This window comes from Nerophis ophidion, linkage group LG14 (genome assembly GCF_033978795.1).
Source record: "Nerophis ophidion isolate RoL-2023_Sa linkage group LG14, RoL_Noph_v1.0, whole genome shotgun sequence".
Lineage (NCBI taxonomy): Eukaryota > Metazoa > Chordata > Actinopteri > Syngnathiformes > Syngnathidae > Nerophis > Nerophis ophidion.
The window spans coordinates 39643041-39667457 of record NC_084624.1 but is presented as its reverse complement, the minus strand read 5'-3'; the positions used below and the strand labels follow the sequence as shown (position 1 = coordinate 39667457).

Here is a 24417-nt window from a genome sequence, read left to right as displayed (position 1 = left end):
AGGCTGACCATGTTCTCCAGCTGCCCCGATACATTTGACCATGTTGCATTTTCTTCACATTAGTTTCGGGATGTCCAAACTTTTACATATTAAAGAATTTAAGGGCCATTTGGCTACTAAAACAATCTTTTTCATTTGATTGCAAGCTCTTATTGTGAAGGAAGAAATGTAATGCGTCACCTCCAGGCATGACGTGGCCGACGTCTTGCAGCGTGAGCACAGACAGTTTCTCCTCAGAGTCCATTCGGATCACGCCGTGACTCAGACCCTGCATGGACAAGACGCTGCGAGCGGGGGGGCTGCTGCCTTCCTCCAACGGCCTGCGGGAGGTAAATAAATGTTCGATGTGTCCTTGTTTATTTTGTGAGTGGCACATCCTCAAAAAGTCCAATATGTTCTAGGTGAGCGTATAAATAAAAGTACTTTTATTGTGAAAATCTATTAGACGACTTGTTAATTTGTCCTCTAACATGAAACTTTACGACTTGTATTTTTAAGATGCTATGAAGTGTTTTATGATGTTTATGAAGATTGAAGGTGCTTTACTGTGGCAAATAAAAGCACTTCATTACTAGCTCAACACAAACACACACACAGACAAAAGCACACGTACGTACACACACAAACACACAGTGTAGTCAGGCTGATGAAAGAGGAACGTTTAGTGACGTTACAATAAAAACAAGTTTAGGATTGTAAGGGAGCAGTAAATTATAAAATGTGTGTGTGACTAATTCAAGCAGGCAGGAGTGATCAAAATGTGTCAGGGGAATTTTGCAAAACAAAGTTTTTATTTATAAAATATAATTAATATAATTTATACATGTGTATTCATATAATTAAGACAACAGGAAAAAAAACTATGTTTTTTAGTTGCAAAATAAAGGCAGGTAATAAAACTGTTGATTAACCTACTAATGGCAATGATAACAGTGTGTGCGCGTGTGTGTGTGTCCGTGCGAGTGTGTGTACCTCCTGATGGCGACAGTCAGCGCCTCAGGGGAGCTGGCACAGGGACAGATGACTTCTGATTTCAAACCTTTTGTCTGGAACACGTTGAGAAAGGCGTCACATGAGGAGATGGACCCTAAGACAGCGGGGGAGAAACACAGAGCAAAAAGGCGAGGCTTAATCAGGCACAGCACGTGTGGTGAGGGACAAGGCATAAGCGTGTGTGTTGGCTCTTACAAGGATTGGCACCGTCGGCCACCACCAACATTCTCAGGGAGCTCAGGTTAACATCCCGCTGGTCCCGATGGGCCACCAGAGCCCAGTGCATGTCACGTGATTTAACGCACGCCACCTTGGCTGCACACATTACATGACATGCAAATAACTGGTCATGTTACAGGTTATGTTACAAAATATTATTACATGTCATGTTACAATGTATTATTACATGTCATTTTACAGGTTATGTTACAGGTCATGTTACGCAGCATGTTACAGGTGGTGTTACATGTCATGTAACAGATCATGTTACAAAGTCATGTTGCACATCATGTTAAAGGTCATGTTACACTCTCTTACGGGTAATGTTAAAGGGTAAGTTACAGGTCATGTAACAGGCCATGTTAAAGGTTGTTAAAGGTTATAGTACATGCTATGTTACACGCTAAGTTACAGGTATTGTCAAAGGTTATGTTACACGTCATTTTACAGGTTATGTTTCACATCAACTTAAAGGTTATGTTACACGCCATGTTACAGGTCATGTTAAAGCTTATGTTACACGCCATGTTACAGGTCATGTTAAAGCTTATGTTACACACCATGTTACAGGGCATATCAAAGCTTAAGTTACAGGTCATGTAACAGGTCATGTAACAGGTCATGTTAAAGGTTGTACATGCTATGTTACACGCTAAGTTACAGGTATTGTCAAAGGTTATGTTACACGTCATTTTACAGGTTATGTTTCACATCAACTTAAAGGTTATGTTACACGCCATGTTACAGGTCATGTTAAAGCTTATGTTACACGCCATGTTACAGGTCATGTTAAAGCTTATGTTACACACCATGTTACAGGGCATATCAAAGCTTATGTTACAGGGCATGTAACAGGTTATGTCACAGGTCATGTTAAAGATCATGTTAAAGGTTATGTTACATGTCATGTTACAGGTCATGTTTCACATGTTAAAGGTTATGTTACACCTCATGTTACAGGTCATGTTAAAAAGTATTATCAATCAATGTTTATTTATATAGCCCTAAATCACAAGTGTTTCAAAGGGCTGCACAAGCCACAACGACATCCGCGGTACAGAGCCCACATAAGGGCAAGGAAAAACTCACCCTAGTGGGACGTCGGTGACAGTGACTATGAGAAACCTTGGAGAGGACTGCATATGTGGGCAACCCCCATGGGTATGTATTATTACATGTCATGTTGCAGGTTATGTTACAGATCATGTTAAAGGTTATGTTACAGGTCATGTTACAAAGTAGTATTACATGTCATGTTGCAGGTTATGTTACAGATCATGTTAAAGGTTATGTTACACGTCATTTTACAAAGTGTTATTACATGTCATGTTACAGGTTATGTAACAGGTCATGTTAAAGGTTATGTTACATGGCATGTTACATATCATGTCAACGGTCACGTAACATGTCATGTTATAAAGTCATGTTTAAGGCTATGTTACACATGTTGCACGGCATGTTACATATCATGTTAGCGGTCATGCGGGGACTTAACCAGGATTTGACAAATACCAAGATAAAAAAATGGTGGTCCAAGAGGAGCTTTGAAAAGCTAATATCATGGCTATCCCAGTCCCATATTAATAATATTACTTTGAGCAACACAATGAACAATACATTTGTTTAATTACTATGCTGAAGTTAGGGGGTTAGGCGTATTAAACAAAGTCTACATCATTAAAACATAACCTTAAAAACTTTGTTTCACTTCAACACCGACCTGGTTTAAACTCACAACCTTCTTCTTTGTAGTTAATATGTGCTCCACGAGGGTAGAAATTTATATTAATATTTTGATCAGTGACAGAGCATGACGTTTTCACGAATACGCTCGGGTAAAATTTCATATAAAGCGCCTTGTCAATGAATAATTTACATTTGACACGCACTTCTTCACACAAAACGCCAACCCCGCACGGATAGCAAAGCTCTACGCACAGTGTGTGTTCTATACGTAGAGCGGGGCAGCCCCTGACTGACATGACAATATTATACCGACAGCGATTCACATCGATTTAATTTAGGTGAAACCAACGTTAAGTGAAGTCAGCATAATTTCATGTTAAAGGCCTTCTGAAACCCACTACTACCCACCACGCAGTCTGATAGTTTATATATCAATGATGAAATATTAACATTGCAACACATGCCAATACGGCCTTTTTAGTTTACTAAATTACAATTTTTAATTTCCCGGGAGTTTCGTCTTGAAAACGTCGTGTAATGATGACGTGTACGCGTGACGTCACAGGTTTTTAGGAAGTATGAGCGCTGCACACACACACAGCTAAAAGTCATCTGCTTTAACGGCATAATTACACAGTATTTTGGAGATCTGTGTTGCTGAATCTTTTGCAATTTGTTCAATTGATATTGGAGAAGTCACAGTAGAAAGATAGAGTTGGGAAGCTTTAGCCTTTAGCCACACAAACACACGGTGATTCCTTGTTTAAAATTCCTGGAGGTGAAACTTTACTATGGATCAGAGCGCGGTCAAGCAACCATGAATCACGACGGAATGTCAACCAGCAGGTTTCGGTGAGAAAATTGTGGTAAAAAGTCGCTTCTAACCGGGGAAAAGCTTAGCTTGTGCCGTCCATAAAGCTGCCGTCGACTCCCCTGAGACATTGGCGTCAAGACACCCGTGGACGTACACCTCCGACTATCAGGTACTATTTAACTCACTAAAACAGTAGCAACACAATAGAAAGATAAGGGATTTCCCAGAATTATCCTAGTAAATGTCTCTAAAAACATCGTAATCAGTCAGAATGCAATCGCGTTTTTTTTTTTAACTTTTTTTTCCTAGTCCGTCCCCATCAATATCCTCAAACACGAATCTTTCATCCTCGCTCAAATTAATGGGGAAATTGTCATTTTCTTGGTCCGAATAGCACTTTTTATTGGAGGCTCCCATTAAAATCTAAGTGAATATGTGAGGAGCCCCCACACGTGTGACGTCATTGTCTGCGACTTCCTGTAAAGGCAGGGCTTTTCTGTTAGCGACCAAAAGTTGCGAACTTCATCGTCGATGTTCTCTACTAAATCCTTTCAGCGGAAAAATGGCAATATCGCGAAATGATCAAGTTTGACACATAGAATGGACCTGCTATCCCCGTTTAAATGAGAAAATCTCATTTCAGTAGGCCTTTAACGTTATGTTGACAGCCCATTTCGGATCAGATTATGTTTAAAGTAGTGGACTTATTGTCTAACGTTGTTGTCTGAATTTGTAGCCGGTTGAGCTCTGCATCACCAAAGACCGTATATTGAGAAAGGATGATCTACCGCATTGTGATGTACAGCGCACACGATGTTCCACACAAAGTTTATTTGCACTTACTCATAGCATTTTCTTCTGGACACTTAAAAAAACACAGAGGCCATGAACTCGGTGTCCTAAATGGTAGTTACGGTCATGAGGCAATGTTAAATATTGTTTCGAGTCATGTTAACGGTTATGTTACACATCATGTCACAGGTCATGTTACATGGTTTGTTACAGATCAAGTCGCACGGCATGTTACAGGTCATGTTAAAGGTTATGTTACAGATCAAGTCACACGGCATGTTACAGGTCATGTTAAAGGTTATGTTACAGATCAAGTCACACGGCATGTTACAGGTCATGTTAAAGGTTATGTCACAGGTCATGTTTCACGTCATGTTAAAAATTATGTTACAGGTCATGTTAAGGGTAATATTACGTCATGTTACAAGGCATGTGACACACAAGTGCCGTTAACACATCACATGTTACACTTTAGGTGTGATATATGACCAGATTTGGAATAAGCGGTTACACAATAATATGCAATATAGTATGTTGGAAAAAAACATATCATTAAATAATAAGAAGGCAATAGTAGACATTTTCTTGCGCATGTAGATGTTTGGTTGTGTTACCTTTGAACTTTGATATTTCTTTGAAATGTTACAAATTTCATGACTATTATCCATCCATCCATCCATCCATCCATCCATCCATCCATCCATCCATCCATCCATCCATCCGTCCGTCTCCTACCGTTTGTTCCTCTCAAAATTGTAATTGTTATTGTTACCTTTGAACTGACACACTTTCTGGATCCAGGACAAAGGGTTGACTTTCATGAGGGCGTAAGGAACGCTGATGACGTGCATCATGTTCATCACACTCTGATGGAAACACACATTTATTGACGTTAGTTTACATTCTACACACGTGTGCGTGAGTGTGTGCGTGTGTTCTCACAGTGAGGACGGCGTGCCAGAGTCCAACATCTTTCTTGAAGTCGAGCACGTTAACGATGATCTCAGCTGGAAGAAGACAAGGTGTGAGCACCATGAGGAAGAAGACTATCACATAATCTTAGCGTTACCTTCCGTGTACGTGCACGCCTGCGTCAGGGCCTGACAGTGATTCAGCATGGCGACACGGGTCACTGTCACGCCCAGGACGCCGCCATCTTTGCACGTCTTATACTGACACACAAAACATGAAATTAGTTTTTACACATCTTTTTCATTACCAGTATTATCCTCCATACATTTCATGTGTTTAGTTCAGACCAGGGATCACCAGCGCGGTGCCCGCGGGCACCAGGTAGCCCGTAAGGACCAGATGAGTAGCCCGCTGGTCTGTTCTAAAAATAGCTCAAATAGCAGGACTTACCAGTGAGCTGCCTCTATTTTTTAAATGTTATTTATTTACTAGCAAGCTGGTCTCGCTTTGCTCGACATTTTTAATTCTAAGAGAGACAAAACTCAAATAGAATTTGAAAATCCAAGAAAATATTTTAAAGACTTGGTCTTCACTTGTTTGAATAAATTCATTTATTTTTTTACTTTGCTTCTTATAACTTTCAGAAAGACAATTTTACAGAAAAAATACAACCTTAAAAATGATTTTAGGATTCTTAAACACATATACCCTTTTACCTTTTAAATTAATCTTTCTTCTTTCCTGACCATTTAAAATTTAAAGCCCACCAGGCTGCACCAAACTTTTGGTGCCTTGTTGACACAGAAAAGTACAGTGGTGTATGCGCAGCAGCTATGAAGGTTGCAACCCTGTTTGGTTCAATTTATCTTTGTGAATCAGCCTTTTCTGACATGAACTTCATCAAGAACAAACACAGAACACGCCTCACTGATGCACATCTGCAAGACTCACTCAGAGTTGCATTGTCAAGTTACACACCAGAGTACAACACACTAGTTAACAACATGCAATGCCAGGCTTCCCACTAACTGACAAAGAAACGGATAACAGATTTGGTGTCCAGTTCAAAGTGTGACATGATTTATTTAAAAATTAAAGAGTTGACTTTTGTATCTTACATGAGTTATTATTTTTAAAAACATGGTGCAAAGTATTTCATAATTTGTTAAACATTTTTTAGTGGCTAGCTAGTTAAAATGGGATATTGTGATTTCACAAGACTGTCTTAGAAGTGATCATTTGAAAATGTTCAATTTAAAAAATGTGCACTTAGAGAAAATATAAAAATAGAAGTGTTGCATATTGATATTTATCTGTTTCTATATATATCTATTGTGAGAAATCATTAAGATGATCAGTGTTTCTACAAAGATAAATATAATTAATTATTAATAAATAAAATATATTCATTCATTCATTTTCTACCGCTTATTCCCTTTCGGGGTCGCGGGGGGCGCTGGCGCCTAGTTAAAGATAAATTGAGCAAATTGGCTATTTCTGGCAATTTATTTAAGTGTGTATCAAACTGGTAGCCCTTCGCATTAATCAGTACCCAAGAAGTAGCTCTTGGTCTCAATAAGGTTGGTGACCCCTGGTTCAGACTAATAAAGTTAACACTCTTGTGTGTTAGTGTTGGTTTTCAACAACACAGGTGAGACTCCTCCATGTCTGAAAGCCTCTTTGAAGGGAAAGATAAATGTTTTGTTTGTGTGATCCCTCCCACTGCTTCAATTATTCACACTTAGCAGGAGTTGTTGCTCACACATTCACAATCTGCTAATGCAAACACAACTAATTGGTCAAATTCTGTTTCTCCTCTCACACTAATCCTAAGGGTCGCACAGCAGGTGTTCACAAGTTTTACATCTTTTATCATAGAGGATAAAAAGACACTTGCGCATTGACAGTGTCTTTTTTTGACTCAGAAGGACATTAAAAAAAGTCCAGGTGCTTGAAAAAAAACCCCACAAGATTGACAAACTGACAGTGGTTGTCCATCACGGGTGTTACCTCAATGTACGCCGTGTCGTGGCTGGCGTCCTTGATGTGAGGGAACCAGTCTCGCGGGGGCTTGGACAAGTGTTTGGACTCGGTGACGATCCAGAGCAGCTTGGGCCAGCCTGGACGTGCAGGGACAATAATCAAACACACCCGGCGACATTATACAAACGCTGATCAATTGCGCTTTAGTGAGAAGGAAAAAGGACATTTGTTAGTGCACAAAAACAAACACACACGAGAGTTTAATGACTTGACAGGATGGAGATCAATACGCACACACACACACTCACAAACACGCACACACACAGTGAATCTTGATTTGTTGGTGCATCATTGAGAGAGAGCCTAACAGCTGTTATTAATCTGTAAGAATAAATCTTTACTTTCTTATTGCCTGCATTGATTCAATCATTTTTGGTGTATCTCACAGACCCACTGAAAATTATTTGCCACTTGCCATGATTACAATTTCATTTCTAGAAATGTCCCCAGTTTTAAGAGGTATTTGTTTATTTTTAATCAGGGACAAATGGTGGAAAATGGATTGATGGATGGATGGATGGATAAATAAATAAATGATAAATGGGTTGTACTTGTATAGCGCATTTCTACCTTCAAGGTACTCAAAGCGCTTTGACACTACTTCCACATTTACCCATTCACACACACATTAACACACTGATGGAGGGAGCTGCCATGCAAGGCGCTAACCAGCACCCATCAGGAGCAAGGGTGAAGTGTCTTGCTCAGGACACAACGGACGTGATGAGATTGGTACTAGGTGGGGATTGAACCAGGGACCCTCAGGTTGCGCACAGCCACTCTCCCCACTGCGCCACGCCGTCCCTGATGGATGGCATTGACTTCACATCATAATCTTAATTTTAGCACAAGTAATTATATTTTGCTCATTTCAGTTTTAAAAGTGTAAAAATTATTTGAGACTGTTCAAATCATTAATTTGGGGTTTTCCGCAAGTATAAAATCTTGTTTAAAGATTGTGCAATATCCCCAGGATGCTTCATTTAAGAATTGCAAGTTGAATCATGCTTGTTTTCAGAATAAAATGTTTAATGCGCATCTTTAAAGTCCTGCTAATTTCTAGATATACAGATCTTAATTTAGTATATCTTATCATCCATCCATCCATCCATTTTCTACCGCTTATTCCCTTTCGGGGTCGCGGGGGGTGCTGGCGCCTATCTCAGCTACAATCGGGCGGAAGGCGGGGTACACCCTGGACAAGTCGCCACCTCACCGCAGGGCCAACACAGATAGACAGACAACATTCACACTCACATTCACACACTAGGGACCATTTAGTGTTGCCAATCAACCTATCCCCAGGTGCATGTCTTTGGAGGTGGGAGGAAGTCGGAGAACCCAGAGGGAACCCACGCATTCACGGGGAGAACATGCAAACTCCACACAGAAAGATCCCGAGCCTGGATTTGAACCCAGGACTGCAAGACCTTCGTATTGTGAGGCAGACGCACTAACCCCTCTGCCACCGTGAAGCCCATATATCTTATCATGTAAGATTCAATCAATCAATCAATCAGTGTTTATTTGTACAGCTCTAAATCATAAGTGTCTCAAAGGGCTGCACAAACTCACAACCTAGTGGGATGTCAATGTGAATGACTATGAGAAACCTTGGAGAGGACCGCAGATGTGGGTGAACCCACCCTGCCCCCCCCAGGGGAGACCGGATGCAATGGACGTCGAGTGGGTCTAGCATAATATTGTGAAAGTCCAGTCCATAGTGGGTCTAACATAATAGTGATAGTCCAGTCCATAGTGGGGCTGCATTGGCGGACAATTTCACTAGTTTTCAATTATGTTTTCCTAAAATCTAGACTTTTTACTTTATATTTCAACAGATCTTTTTTGCAGTGCACACACGCAAAAACCCTTAATTCAGAGTGTCCCGAGCCGATATTGAAATTTGACATTAATCCGATATCAGCAAAAGCAGTCCTGCAGCTTGTTTACTTGTGCTAAACTGGACAGTCAACATCTAAATGTCCTCCAATAAGCACACAGAGTTGGTCTTTTCTTCTATTTTAGTAAAGTCATTGACAAAAGGTAAACATGGTTGGCCATACATTACTGGGAGCTCGCGGCTGCACAACAGCAAAGCAAACAAGCTAGACATATGTATATAGTGTCTTTAATTGAACAATATCGCAGTCTCAAATAGCACATTTGTCAATATAAGCAAGTATCAAATAATTATAGGCGCATATTACTTAAAAAATTCAAAGTCTCCAGGGCAGAACCATATTATAAAGTATCCAGGAACAATCATGTTTGCGTCATTTAGGTTGCTGTGTCATTATCTTAATTTAATGATTTATTGTAATCACTGTGTTGCCGAAAACAAATTATCACTCCACTCTGTAAATCTGTTAAAAGATCAGTCAGTGTTTGTTCGCAGAGTAATTTCACCTGATCAATATATTATGATTAGTGTTCATATTGTGTTGGAAAAATATTGATATCGGACAACGTCCAAAGCTTTAATATCGGTATGTGAAAAAGTTGTATTGAGACACCTTTATATTTAACCCAACATAAATTGATGCGTTTTTGCAAAATGTATTATTTTGGCGTGTTTGAAGCGACCTTTTAACTGTAGGATCTCTCCTGTGGGACTCTTGGGGAGCCCTTTGTGGCAGGCGTCGCTGGTCAGAGCAACGCTCACGCCACAGCTGCCCAACAGGAAGCCGATCTGCTGACCGCCGGCGTCCTGCAAGGAAGGTGAAGACGCTACGTGAGGTCAAAATGGAAAAAACAACATTCTTCTCCGTGTCGGCACTAACCTTCCTGGTCAGAGGAACTTCTATGGGCACGGGAACGACGTCGGCCAGCAGACAGCCGTAGAACGCCGTCATAAAAGAAGCAGGGTCGTTGTTTGGGAAGACCAGCGCCACCTGTAGGAGGAAACATGTCGACGTCATGGACTTGCATGTATTGTCGTATTCACTCATTCGTCCATCGTTCATGCATGCTGACCCTGTCTCCAGGTCTGATGACAGGTTCTTGTTTGCTTCCTAGTTTGTGCATCAAGTTGTAGGCCACCTTCACACTTCTGGACCACAGTTTACCTGCAATGGCACACAAGCACTTGATGTTACCACAATAAAAACATGTGACACATTTTGTTAAGTGTCTCAACACTACAACACAGCAACACAACAGAAGGAAGAACGTAAGATCTACAAAATGGAACGTAAACAATAAAAATAAAAAGGTGAACTTCACTTTCCCTAACAACACACACAGAATATATTTATAAAATAATAATAATAAATACACCATTGTGAATCTTCTTTCACATTTTTCATCCACTTTCAAAATGTTCAGCGCTTTCATCACAAGCGAACGTGCTACCATTTTTTTTTTTTTCCAAAAATGTTGACAATTTCCAGGAATTCCACATTTTCCGGGACATTTTTTCCCATTTTAAATGAATGGACACATTATTTAGCATAGAGTATCGCACATTTCTCAACTGATTCTAAGCATTCCAGAGTTAAGATGCTCATTACTAATGTTAGTCGTGGCAAGCATCCTAAAGTCAACACGTAAACTATATTTAAGGATTGGTTTGTTTAAGAAGCTAGATATGGTTTCTGTTATTTTAGGAGTTCATTGACAGTCATGATTTAGTCAATTTAATTATAGTACTCGGTAAAAGGTTTATTTTTAAGGCCAAAAACAGATATTCACTTAGTATTACTTTCTTTAAAACATTGATTCAATATTTTTTTACTTTAGAAAGATATATGGTTTAAAACGATATGGATGCCAAAAAAAAATATATATATATATATACATATAGATATATGTAGGTGTGGGAAAAATCACAAGACTACTTCATCTCTACAGAACTGTTTCATGAGGGGTTCCCTCAATCATCAGGAGATTTTAATGGAAGCATTCACATACAATGGTTTATATAGGGCACAGAGGGCACAGATCTATCATCCCTCAACAAGCGCAGTGAAATCATTTCAACATGCCGCCACAGACGGAAACACCTCCTAGGTAACACATGAGCCAATCACCACACCCTACGCCTGCCTGTACCCACCCACTCTGTGCCCTATATAAACCATTGTATGTGAATGCTTCCATTAAAATCTCCTGATGATTGAGGGAACCCCTCATGAAACAGTTCTGTAGAGATGAAGTAGTCTTGTGATTTTTCCCACACCTACATATTGCGCTCTACCACGGTATCGAGCACTATTCTCTGGATAATCCAATCAAGACATATATATATATATATATATATATATATATATATATATATATATATATATATATATATATATATATATATATATATATATATATGGGAAGTCCACAAAGGCTTATTTTGAAAATGTAATTATATTTCTAGATATGCAACAACAACAACAACAACATATATGCTATCTCTTGTTGTGTTCCCTATTTTGAGTGTACAAAATTAAAGGTGTGTGTTATTTAGTAAGACCTGGACCTAATCTGGACTCTACACAAATGCTTATTTTGAAAATGTAATTTTGTTTACAAATTATATGCAATCTGTTGTTTCCCTAATTTTTCAGTGTACATGGATGAAGGTGTATGTTGCTAAGCTCGACTTGGACATTTATCTGGACTGGACCTGGTTTTAAAAACCCTTTAAACTAATCAAATTTTATTAACAAGCTGGTCTAGTGAAAATAAGGTCTTTTTTTTTAAAAATAAAATTAAATAAGATAAATAAATAAAAAACATTTTCTTGGATAAAAAATAAAGTAAAACAATATAAAAACAATTACATAAAAATGAGTAATTAATGAAAATGTTAGTGGACCAGCGGCACACACAATCGTGTGCTTCAGGGACTGTGTCCCTTGCAGACTGTGTTGTCTATGTTGTGGAAACTAGAATATTGGTAGCAGAAAGAAACAACCCCTTTTGTGTGAGTGGGTGTGGATGAGTGTGAATGGGGGAGGGAGGGTTTTTTTGGGGGGTTGATGCACTAATTGAAAGTCTATCTAGTGTGTTTTTTCTATGTTGATGTGCATGTCACGTGATTTAACGCACGCCACCTTGGCTGCACACATTACATGACATGCAAATAACAGGTCATGTTACAGGTTATGTTACAACATATTATTACATGTCATGTTACAATGTATTATTACATGTCATTTTACAGGTTATGTTACAGGTCATGTTAAACGTTATGTTACGCAGCATGTTACAGGTGGTGTTACATGTCATGTTACAGATCATGTTACAAAGTCATGTTGCACATCATGTTAAAGGTCATGTTACACTCTCTTACGGGTAATGTTAAAGGGTAAGTTACAGGTCATGTAACAGGTCATGTTAAAGGTTGTTAAAGGTTATAGTACATGCTATGTTACACGCTAAGTTACAGGTAATCCATCCATCCATCCATCATCTTCCGCTTATCCGAGGTCGGGTCGCGGGGGCAACAGCCTAAGCAGGGAAGCCCAGACTTCCCTATCTCCAGCCACTTCGTCTAGCTCTTCCCGGGGGATCCCGAGGCGTTCCCAGGCCAGCCGGGAGACATAGTCTTCCCAACGTGTCCTGGGTCTTCCCCGTGGCCTCCTACCAGCTGGACGTGCCCTAAACACATCCCTAGGGAGGCGTTCGGGTGGCATCCTGACCAGATGCCCGAACCACCTCATCTGGCTCCTCTCGATGTGGAGGAGCAGCGGCTTTACGTTGAGCTCCTCCCGGATGGCAGAGCTTCTCACCCTACCTCTAAGGGAGAGCCCTGCCACACGGCGGAGGAAACTCATTTCGGCCGCTTGTACCCGTGATCTTATCCTTTCGGTCATGACCCAAAGCTCATGACCATAGGTGAGGATGGGAACGTAGATCGACCGGTAAATTGAGAGCTTTGCCTTCCGGCTCAGCTCCTTCTTCACCACAACGGATCGATACAACGTCCGCATTACTGAAGACGCCGCACCGATCCGCCTGTCGATCTCACGATCCACTCTTGCCCCACTCGTGAACAAGACTCCTAGGTACTTGAACTCCTCCACTTGGGGCAGGGTCTCCTCCCCAACCCGGAGATGGCACTCCACCCTTTTCCGGGCGAGAACCATGGACTCGGACTTGGAGGTGCTGATTCTCATTCCGGTCGCTTCACACTCGGCTGCGAATCGATCCAGTGAGAGCTGAAGATCCCGGCCAGATGAAGCCATCAGGACCACATCATCTGCAAAAAGCAGAGACCTAATCCTGCGGCCACCAAACCGGAACCCCTCAAAGCCTTGACTGCGCCTAGAAATTCTGTCCATAAAAGTTATGAACAGAATCGGTGACAAAGGACAGCCTTGGCGGAGTCCAACCTTCACTGGAAACGTGTCCGACTTACTGCCAGCAATGCGGACCAAGCTCTGACACTGATCATACAGGGAGCGGACTGCCACAATAAGACATTCCGATACCCCATACTCTCTGAGCACTCCCCACAGGACTTCCCGAGGGACACGGTCGAATGCCTTCTCCAAGTCCACAAAGCACATGTAGACTGGTTGGGCAAACTCCCATGCACCCTCAAGAACCCTGCCGAGAGTATAGAGCTGGTCCACAGTTCCACGACCAGGACGAAAACCACACTGTTCCTCCTGAATCCGAGGTTCGACTATCCGGCGAAGCCTCCTCTCCAGTACACCTGAATAAACCTTACCGGGAAGGCTGAGGAGTGTGATCCCACGATAGTTGGAACACACCCTCCGGTCCCCCTTCTTAAAGAGAGGGACCACCACCCCGGTCTGCCAATCCAGAGGTACCGCCCCCGATGTCCACGCGATGCTGCAGAGTCTTGTCAACCAAGACAGCCCCACAGCATCCAGAGCCTTAAGGAACTCCGGGCGGATCTCATCCACCCCCGGGGCCTTGCCGCCGAGGAGCTTTTTAACTACCTCAGCGACCTCAGCCCCAGAAATAGGAGAGTCCACTACAGATTCCCCAGGCACCGCTTCCTCAAAGAAAGACGTGTTGGTGGGATTGAGGAGGTCTTCGAAGTATTCCCTCCACCGATCCACAACATCCGCAGTCGAAGTCAGCAGAACACCATCCGCACCATACACGGTGTTGATAGTGCACTGCTTCCCCTTCCTGAGGCGCCGTATGGTGGTCCAGAATCGCTTCGAAGCCGTCCGGAAGTCGTTTTCCATGGCTTCCCCGAACTCTTCCCATGTCCGAGTTTTTGCCTCCGCGACCGCTAAAGCTGCACACCGCTTGGCCCGTCGGTACCCGTCCACTGCCTCCGGAGTCCTATGAGCCAAAAGAACCCGATAGGACTCCTTCTTCAGCTTGACGGCATCCCTCACTGCTGGTGTCCACCAACGGGTTCTGGGATTACCGCCACGACAGGCACCAACAACTTTGCGGCCACAGCTCCAATCAGCCGCCTCGACAATAGAGGTTCGGAACATAGTCCACTCGGACTCAATGTCCCGCACCTCCCTCGTGACATGTTCAAAGTTCTCCCGGAGGTGTGAATTGAAACTCTCTCTGACAGGAGACTCTGCCAGACGTTCCCAGCAGACCCTCACAATGCGCTTGGGCCTGCCAGGTCTGTCCGGCATCCTCCCCCACCATCGCAGCCAACTCACCACCAGGTGGTGATCGGTAGAAAGCTCCGCCCCTCTCTTCACCCGAGTGTCCAAAACATAAGGCCGCAAATCCGATGACACAACTACAAAGTCGATCATGGAACTGCGGCCTAGGGTGTCCTGGTGCCAAGTGCACATATGGACACCCTTATGTTTGAACATGGTGTTTGTTATCGACAAACTGTGACGAGCACAAAAGTCCAATAACAAAACACCACTCGGGTTTAGATCCGGGCGACCATTCTTCCCAATCACGCCTCTCCAGGTTTCACTGTCGTTGCCAACATGAGCGTTGAAGTCTCCCAGTAGGACAAGGGAATCACCCGGAGGAGCACTTTCCAGTACTCCCTCGAGTGTTCCCAAAAAGGGTGGGTACTCTGAACTGCAGTTTGGTGCGTAAGCACAAACAACAGTCAGGACCCGTCCCCCCACCCGAAGGCGAAGGGAGGCTACCCTCTCGTCCACTGGGTTGAACTCAAACGTACAGGCTTTGAGCCGGGGGGCAACCAGAATTGCCACCCCAGCCCGTCGCCTCTCACTGCCGGCAACGCCAGAGTGGAAGAGGGTCCAGTCCCTCTCGAGAGAACTGGTTCCAGAGCCCTTGCTGTGCGTCGAGGTGAGTCCGACTATATCTAGCCGGAACTTCTCTACCTCGCGCACTAGCTCAGGCTCCTTCCCCCCCAGTGAGGTGACGTTCCACGTCCCAAGAGCTAGCTTCTGTAGCCGAGGATCGGACCGCCAAGTGCCCTGCCTTCGGCTGCCGCCCAGCTCACAATGCACCCGACCTCTATGGCCCCTCCTATGAGTGGTGAGCCCATTGGAGGGATGACCCACGTTGCCTCTTCGGGCTGTGCCCGGCCGGGCCCCATGGGAACAGGCCCGACCACCAGGCGCTCGCCATCGTGCCCCAACTCCGGGCCTGGCTCCAGAGCGGGGCCCCGGTGACCCACGTCCGGGCGAGGGAAATCTGGGTTCATTTCGTTGTAATTCCATAGAAGTCTTTGAGCTGCTCTTTGTCTGATCACTCACCTAGGACCTGTTTGTCTTGGGAGACCCTACCAGGGGGCATGAAAACCCCCAGACAACATAGCTCCTAGGATCATTGGGACACGCAAACTCCTCTACCACGGTAAGGTAGCAGCTCAGAGAGGAGGTTACAGGTAATGTCAAAGGTTATGTTACACGTCATTTTTTAAACATGACCCGTAACATGGCGTGTAACATAACCTTTAAGTTGATGTGAAACATAACCTGTAAAATGACGTGTAACATAACCTTTGACGTTACAGGTAATGTCAAAGGTTATGTTACACGTCATTTTACAGGTTATGTTTCACATCAACTTAAAGGTTATGTTACACGCCATGTTACGGGTCATGTTTAAGCTTATGTTACATGCCATGTTACAGGTCATGTTAAAGTTTATGTTACACACCATGTTACAGGGCATATCAAAACTTATGTTACAGGGCATGTAACAGGTTATATCACAGGTCATGTTAAAGATCATGTTAAAGGTTATGTTACATGTCATGTTACAGGTCATGTTTTTTCTATGTTGATTTAATAAAAAATAAAAATAAAAATAGATAATTAACACGTTAACATGCTAACATAAATTTTTGCCACCTTTTTTTTTTTTTTTTTAGCTATTATTGCTTACTGTTTGCATGATAACTTTAGCATGTTGACGTTAGCATGTAGGTATGCCAACATTAGCATGCTATCTTTTTTGGCTAATTTTACAGGTATAGACCTCAGAGTCTTAATATGTTAATGTTAGCATGCAAGCTGTTATGGCTAATTTCAAAGTTATAATTTGGTACTTGACAGATCCTTACTGTTAGAATGTTAGCCTTTTTCACAATTTTTACAGGTAAATACCTCAAGTCATATATTTAGGTACTTGACGCATGCTAACGTTTGCATGTTATTCATTTGACGTTTCATTAGGTACGTGATAATCAGCCGCTGAGCTACTTATCTTTATTGCAGCGGCGGCTTGTGCCCACTAAGATCAAGGCAGTTTATGATGTGTGTCATCATTTTCTCTGTAGTGGGGTTATTTTGGTACTAACTGACGAGCACTGAGGTTACTTACATAGTTCACATTTCTCAGAAGTGCCTTTACTTTGAAATTTACGGATCTGATTTAAGGGAAATACAAAAAATCAGAACGCAAAATGTTTCATTTTAAGATCCATCCATCCATCCATCCATCATCTTCCGCTTATCCGAGGTCGGGTCGCGGGGGCAGCAGCCTAAGCAGGGAAGCCCTGACTTCCCTATCTCCAGCCACTTCGTCTAGCTCTTCCCGGGGGATCCCGAGGCGTTCCCAGGCCAGCCGGGAGACATAGTCTTCCCAACGTGTCCTGGGTCTTCCCCGTGGCCTCCTACCAGCTGGACGTGCCCTAAACACATCCCTAGGGAGGCGTTCGGGTGGCATCCTGACCAGATGTCCGAACCACCTCATCTGGCTCCTCTCGATGTGGAGGAGCAGCGGCTTTACTTTGAGTTCCTCCCGGATGGCAGAGCTTCTCACCCTATCTCTAAGGGAGAGCCCAGCCACCCGGCGGAGGAAACTCATTTCGGCCGCTTGTACCCGTGATCTTATCCTTTCGGTCATGACCCAAAGCTCATGACCATAGGTTAGGATGGGAACGTAGATCGACCGGTAAATTGAGAGCTTTGCCTTCCGGCTCAGCTCCTCCATTTTAAGATCGTAAAAAAAATAATACCCGAAAGTAAGTCTGCAACTCTTATATTTACTATCATGTTAGACCCGCTCGACATCCATTGCTTTCGGTCGCCTAGTGCCCACATCATTGTCACCGACGTCTCACTGGGTGAGTTTTCCTTGCCCTTATGTGGGCCTACCGAGGATGTCGTGGTTTGTGCAGCCCTTTGAGACACTTTTGATTTAGGGCTTTATAAATAAACATTGATTGATTTATTATATTTCAAGTAGTTTGTATACATATCTGCCCTTATAATCCTGAAGTATTAAGTCAATCTGAGCATTAGAACATGGTTTTGCGCTAACTAAAAATATCTGTCCGTGGCCGCCACCTTCAAACTCCACGAAAATTGTGAAACATTGCTTCCAAAAAACCTTCACTTTGGTCAGATAGTATCATACTAATGCACAAATATTGACTGTAAATGGTGTTTTATGATGTTATTAAATCGTTCACAGTTTTGAACTCAAAACGGTATGCCTATTCCGTAAGTAAGCTCTTTCCGCTAATTAACTAATTAAACAATAATAAATTAATCAAGTTTTTATGTATTTTATTAAGTGTATTTCTTCGGGTTATTTAACTAATCCATTTGACTTGTATTTTATGCATTTACTGCATGTCAAATAATAAGGGAGCTATGATGTTTTTAAGTTTGTTTTCCAAAATACGTATAAGTCACACATTTTTCTATTGTCTTAATCATGATATCATAATTGCTCAAGTACCATTGGAACATTTTTATTTTTTAATGTCCTTAAAATGGTATCAATTACTTTGAAATATTTTGCATGTGATTTTTTTTTGTCTTGTACCTAATTTAATTAATGCTAGCTTTTATAACACATTTTGCAGGTATACACCCAAGAGTTGTATTCAAACCTTACGCTATCTGCATTCACACACATTCAACTACAATTGAAATACTTCCAAAGCTTCTTCTGCACAACAAATATTGTGATGACTGACAGATGTGCAGGTGAGGCACAAGCACAATAAATCCTGAACAATACACAACCGTCAAAATAAATCCAGAACAATATACTATTGTAAGGCGGCAGAACAGTTCTGAGTAGAGTTCAGGGGGAGTGGGAGATTTCAGCATCAGAACTTCTCCAGAGGCAATGCCTGACTGGCTGAGATGAAACAGCGAAACACGTTTGTCCTTGTCAGAGTGGCGACACAGCAGGAATGAAGATGGAAAGATGGAGATTTAGATCCAGCACACACACACACACACACACACACACACACACAAACACACACAGTCTCACCATGTTGGTTGTGATGTCTGGAGGACTCCTGAGTGCTGCTAAAAAACATTTCACAGTCTAGTGAGCTCACATTCCCTTATCACCATCCTTGCCATCGGTGTAGGTGTGTGCATGTGTCTATGTGTGTGTGTGGAGATACACAACCTCCTCACTAAGACACCCAGAGGAGGAATAATATGACCTTTCTGTGAACTCTCCAAGGTTACATTGTGTACACCTGAGGACTGAGAAACTTTGAAGACAAGAATATAAACGCAGTTTGACACGCGACATAAACCACTTCTTCATATTTGAGTTTTTCCACACCAAAATCCTCCAAACATACTCTGCTTGCTCATATTTCCTGGTCAGTCTGTTGAATAATCCAAGAACTGCTGCCACCCAGCTGGAGGTGTGTGTATTGTTGAAGAATACAAGTGCTAATACTGAAAGTCCCCGTCTCCCATCTCGCTGTTTGAGAAGCACCGATTCAAGGCGCGAGAAGACGTCGATGATGTCACTGACCGTACGTGAGTTGGAAGAGTGGCTTCCCGTTGGTGTCCATGGTGGTGAGACAGGGGGCCTTTGGAGAAATGGTGCCCCACCTCTGCAGGGCTGCTTCTAGGCAGGGGGGCCAGTTGGTGACCACGCCAAGCTCCACCCCCTGCACGGTCGCCATCTGGGCACCCTCGGCTTTGGGCAGGTTGGGGTCGGGCTGCTGGACTGTGGGGGTAAAAAAAAAAAAAAAAAAAGCAGAAGTTGTTTTTTTGTTTGTATGTCGCTTTCTTCTTTCATGATGAGAGAACTGACTGGAAAAGAGAAAAAAGTCAGATGTATTGAGAGGAATAAAATCATTTTTATTACCCTCCAGCAGCTCCTCAAAGTCGTCAACAAAAAACTCTCGCAGAGGAGGTCTTTTGGGTCGTTTCAGCGTATTGACCAGCTGCTGGATTTTAGCAGAAACTCTGCTACTGACTGGAACACCTGAAACACACACACACACACACACACACACACACACACACACACACACACACACACACACACACACACGCAAGGTCAGTGACCAAAATCTAAACAGGGCAGCAAACTGTCTAATCATGATGCTCACCATCGCCGGTCTCCATCAACTCTGCGTTGCCATACTTTGGTGTCTGTCTCTGGACCAGGGGGCCGCCGCCAGGGGTTTTCTCCGCCTGGATCCTGTCAGTGACGGAGGCGCTGTTTGTGTATCCAGTAACATCTGGCTGAGGGGTAGAGTGGTTCTCTGGCGGAAAGAAGGTGTAATTAGTGTCTGAAGGAGGTCCCTATGGCGACAAAACCATGCCGAAATCCTCACGCGTAAAAACTCTGCATGCATGTGCGGACTCATGTTGCGCACGCATGGACCCTGTTTGCGCTAGCGATGTCTTTCTTATTCTCCAGACTCACGACGTTCCATCTTATTGGTGCACAAACACGGCTGCGCCAATGTAAAATGAGTGCGTGCAAAATGGGTCTATGCGTGCAAAGAGACCAAGAGTGTGGCTTTACGAGCAAGGATTTTGCCAGTTTTGACGCTATAGTAACTTGCTCACTCACTTTTGATGGCTGAGCAAACACACAACATTGTAGATATGATCAAAGAAATATGAAACAAAAGTGCTGCCAGTCGTTTAAACTGCACCGGCTCATGGTAAACTCGCTTCATTTTGAGCATCCAGACTACCTGTGGGGCTTTAACTACTTCATGAACACACGTGGACGTCCACAACATGATTATTCTGGAAAAAAAACCCTGATGACAATGAGAGTGAGACTGCAGGAATGCGCCGGGAGAGGAAAGGAGCAAACAAAAGTAGATGGATCCTGGATGGATGCCGACTGCATGACAACACAGCTGTGTGCCGCAGGTACATGTTAATGAGCGGAGCAACGTTTGTCTTGTGTGTCTGTGCAACAGCTGGACAATGTGTGTGTGTGTGTGTGTGTGTGTGTGCGTGCGTGCGTGCGTGCTTGGGCAGGGACTGTCTGCTGCTATGCACTTGAGACATTACACTGTAAAAATGACAATACAGCCATACTTGCCAACCCTGAGACCACCGAATTCGGGAGATGGGAGGGGGTTTGGTGGTAGCAAGGTGTGTATTGTCGTGTCCCGGAAGAGTTTGTGCTGCAAGGGATTCTGGGTATCTGTTCTGTTTATGTTTAAAGATGTCCGATAACATCGGACTGCCGATAAATGCTTTAAAATGTAAGATCGGAAATCATCCGTATCGGTTTTATGATTATCAGTATCGGTTTCAATAAGTAAAATTTGTGACACTTTAAAACGACGCAGAGCACATAAATGTAGGGAAAGGTACAGATCGCCAGTAATCCTTAAAGGCACTGCCTTGACATACCGGCACAGATATCTACAACTTCTCACGCACACATGTAAATCAAACGCCATTGTTCAACAACCATACAAGTCACACTGAGGGTGGCCATATAAACAACTTTAACACCGTTACGAATATGCGCCACACTGTGAACCCACACCAAACAAGAATGACAAACACATTTTGGGAGAACATCCGCACTGTAACACAACATAAACACAACAGAACAAATACCCAGAATCCCTTGCAGTACTAACTTTTCCGGGACGCTACAATATAATTTATTAAATTGTATAACAGTGCGAAATATTGCTCATTTGTAGTGGTCTTTCTTGAACTATTTGGGAAAAAAAGGTATACAAATAACTAAAACCTTATTGAAAAATAAACAAGTGAATCAATTATAAATAAAGATTTCTACACATAGAAGTAATCATCAACTTAAAGTGCCCTCTTTGGGGATTGTAATAGAGATCCATCTGGATTAATCAACTTAATTCTAAACTGTCAGAGGTATTTGTTGTTGTCGAACCCCGAGATGCAGAGATGGAGGCAGGCATTGGATATGAAAACATGATTTAATTAAAACTAAACAAGAACAAACAAAAAGCACGCACGTGGGCGGAATAACAAACTAAGGGAGCTAGCACTGGAAGCTAGAAAACAAAAATGAACTTTAGCATGGAAGCTAGTGAATAGCAAACAGAAAAACTGGAAATAACTAATGCTAACAGAAACAGCTTACCGCTACGACGACCAGAACAAAATGTAACATGACAGGTAGTAGCTGTAACAAAACGACATGACGGTAGCACGACAAGAGTGACATGTGGCAACGACAATACAAATGACAATACAATGATCCAACAACTGACACAAGACAAAGCAGGTACAAATAGGAGCGGGCTGATTGGAAACAGGTGTGGCCAGGTGCCAATTAGCTGCAGCTGAGGAGGAACACAGCACTCAGGGAACAAGACAGGAAGTTGACAAAATAAGAGCACTAGACAGGAACTAAGGACAGGAAATAATAAACACACAGAGGAGAAACTAAAACACAAACAAACTGTCAGTGGCAACTCTGACAAACATTTCTTCTCAAAAAAATAAATCTTTAACATCAATATTTATGGAACATGTACACAAAAAATCTGCCTGTCAACACTGAATATTGCATTGTTGCATATTTTTTCAAAGTTTATGAACTTACATTCATATTTTCTTGAAGTATTATTCAATAAATATATTTATAAAGGATTTTTTAATTGTTGCTATTTTTAGAATATTTCAAAAAAATCTCACGTACCCCTTGGCATACCTTCAAGTACCCCCAGTGGTACGCGCACCCCTCTTTGCGAACCACTGCACTAATGTACTCAAAAGATGAAGTGTAAGTATGGAAGTGAACTATTTGTGTGTGTGTGTGTGTGTGTGTGTGTGTGTGTGTGTGTGTGTGTGTGTGTGTGTGTACACGCAATGGCCAACAATTAGCTGTGACACTGATTGTTTCATGTGCTCCACAAGTCACGTGGCCTGCAGCATTACGACAGATGTTCCGTGATTCATGGATGATTCCGAAGAGCAGCTCCATGGATGACATCATGGCCGCAGTTGGCCTCCAATAAAAACTTCTACAAGATCCCCAAATTGCTCCATGGTGCACACATTAAGCAAGAGTGCAAATGAACAGATGTATTTTTTGATCAGCAGCATTAAATCTTTACTTCCTTCTCAACTTGGAAGATAAATGTAGACACGTTAATCTAGCTCAGAGCAGACTAAGATGATTTGAACTTCTTCCTTACATCTTCCCCACAAATTCATATCAGGAAGTGAAAGGCAAATAAACATTGATTGATTGATTGAAGAAGCTCTAAATTGATGAACTTGTGTACTTGCACTTAGGTTTGAGTGCATAATGTGTGTTTACCACATCCGGCCCGCCAAAGCTTTTGATTTGGCCCGCCGAACATCGCCCAAATAGGCTTGATGAAATCAGTAAAACTAAGGTTGATCATGATAGCAGTACTTCCGCCACCCTGCGGGGGGAAACAGCAAAGCATACATATCGCAGTGAAACAGCAGTGTGGTAAGTAGAAGACTACTCACTCAACCCTAACAAAAACATCAAAATAAATGACAAAAACTAGACAACAAAGTATGAATGCTCGGCCTCGAGCAAGTGCTCGAGTCATTGCTTTCTGTCGGAGCTTTTAAGCGACGGACACATTGATTAAGACACATGGCAACAATGGCAGAAATCGCAGCATGTGAATTTTATCACCAAACCTGGTCAAACATTTGTAAGTAGATGAAGATATTTAGCCTGTTTTGTATTGAAATTGCTGACTTTGTGATGTCTTTTGTATCCTTGGTTGTGCTGTTTTTGTCTGAGAGTAAGTAGCGCCAAATTTGACCAGTAGAAGGTGAGAACGCTACACCTCAGTTTAATAGTGATAAGTCAAATACACTGTGTGCAATGTTTGGTGTGTGAATGTTGTCTAATTTCTGTATGTGTAAACGTGTAGCTTATTGTGTGAATATATTCAGTGGCCTTGTGGTTCGGGTGTCAGCCCTGAGATCGGTGAGTTCAAACTCCGGCCGAGTCTTACCAAAGACTATAAAAATGGGGCCCAATACCTCCCTGCTTGGCACTCCTCAAGGGTTGGAATTTGGGGTTGAATCACCAAAAATTATTCCCGGGCGCGGCCAATGCTGCTGCTCACTGCTCCCCTCACATCCCAGGGGGTGATCAAGGGTAATGGGTCAAATGCAGAGAATAATTTCGCCACACCTAGTGCGTGTGTGACAATCATTGGTACTTTAACATTAACATTAAAACATCTATTTTATTTATGTTAAATACACAGTGGATATATTGTATACAAAATACACAATGGACGTTATGCTTTTGTTTATTTGATGTTTATATTTTCAGTCTAACAAACCTAAATGAAGGAAGAAGTGTAAAGAAACAAAAGTGAGGAAGGAAAATAATTCAAA

The 24417-nt window shown here is 42.5% G+C and overlaps 1 protein-coding gene across 2 annotated transcripts in view; it reads right to left on the bottom strand.

Annotated features, from left to right (window-relative positions):
- LOC133568669 (disco-interacting protein 2 homolog C-like) overlaps positions 1-24417 on the bottom strand; it is a 114688-nt gene that overhangs the window by 17977 nt on the left and 72294 nt on the right. For both annotated transcript variants that reach the window (XM_061920744.1, XM_061920745.1), the window contains exons 6-18: positions 20163-20318; positions 19916-20035; positions 19577-19774; positions 10436-10527; positions 10243-10353; positions 10046-10169; positions 7427-7536; positions 5574-5676; positions 5447-5511; positions 5277-5370; positions 1189-1308; positions 973-1087; positions 181-320 (exon numbers count right to left, since the gene is read on the bottom strand). In XM_061920744.1, coding sequence (XP_061776728.1) covers positions 181-320; positions 973-1087; positions 1189-1308; positions 5277-5370; positions 5447-5511; positions 5574-5676; positions 7427-7536; positions 10046-10169; positions 10243-10353; positions 10436-10527; positions 19577-19774; positions 19916-20035; positions 20163-20318 — 1548 coding nt within the window. The remainder of the gene's footprint in view (positions 1-180; positions 321-972; positions 1088-1188; positions 1309-5276; positions 5371-5446; positions 5512-5573; positions 5677-7426; positions 7537-10045; positions 10170-10242; positions 10354-10435; positions 10528-19576; positions 19775-19915; positions 20036-20162; positions 20319-24417) is intronic.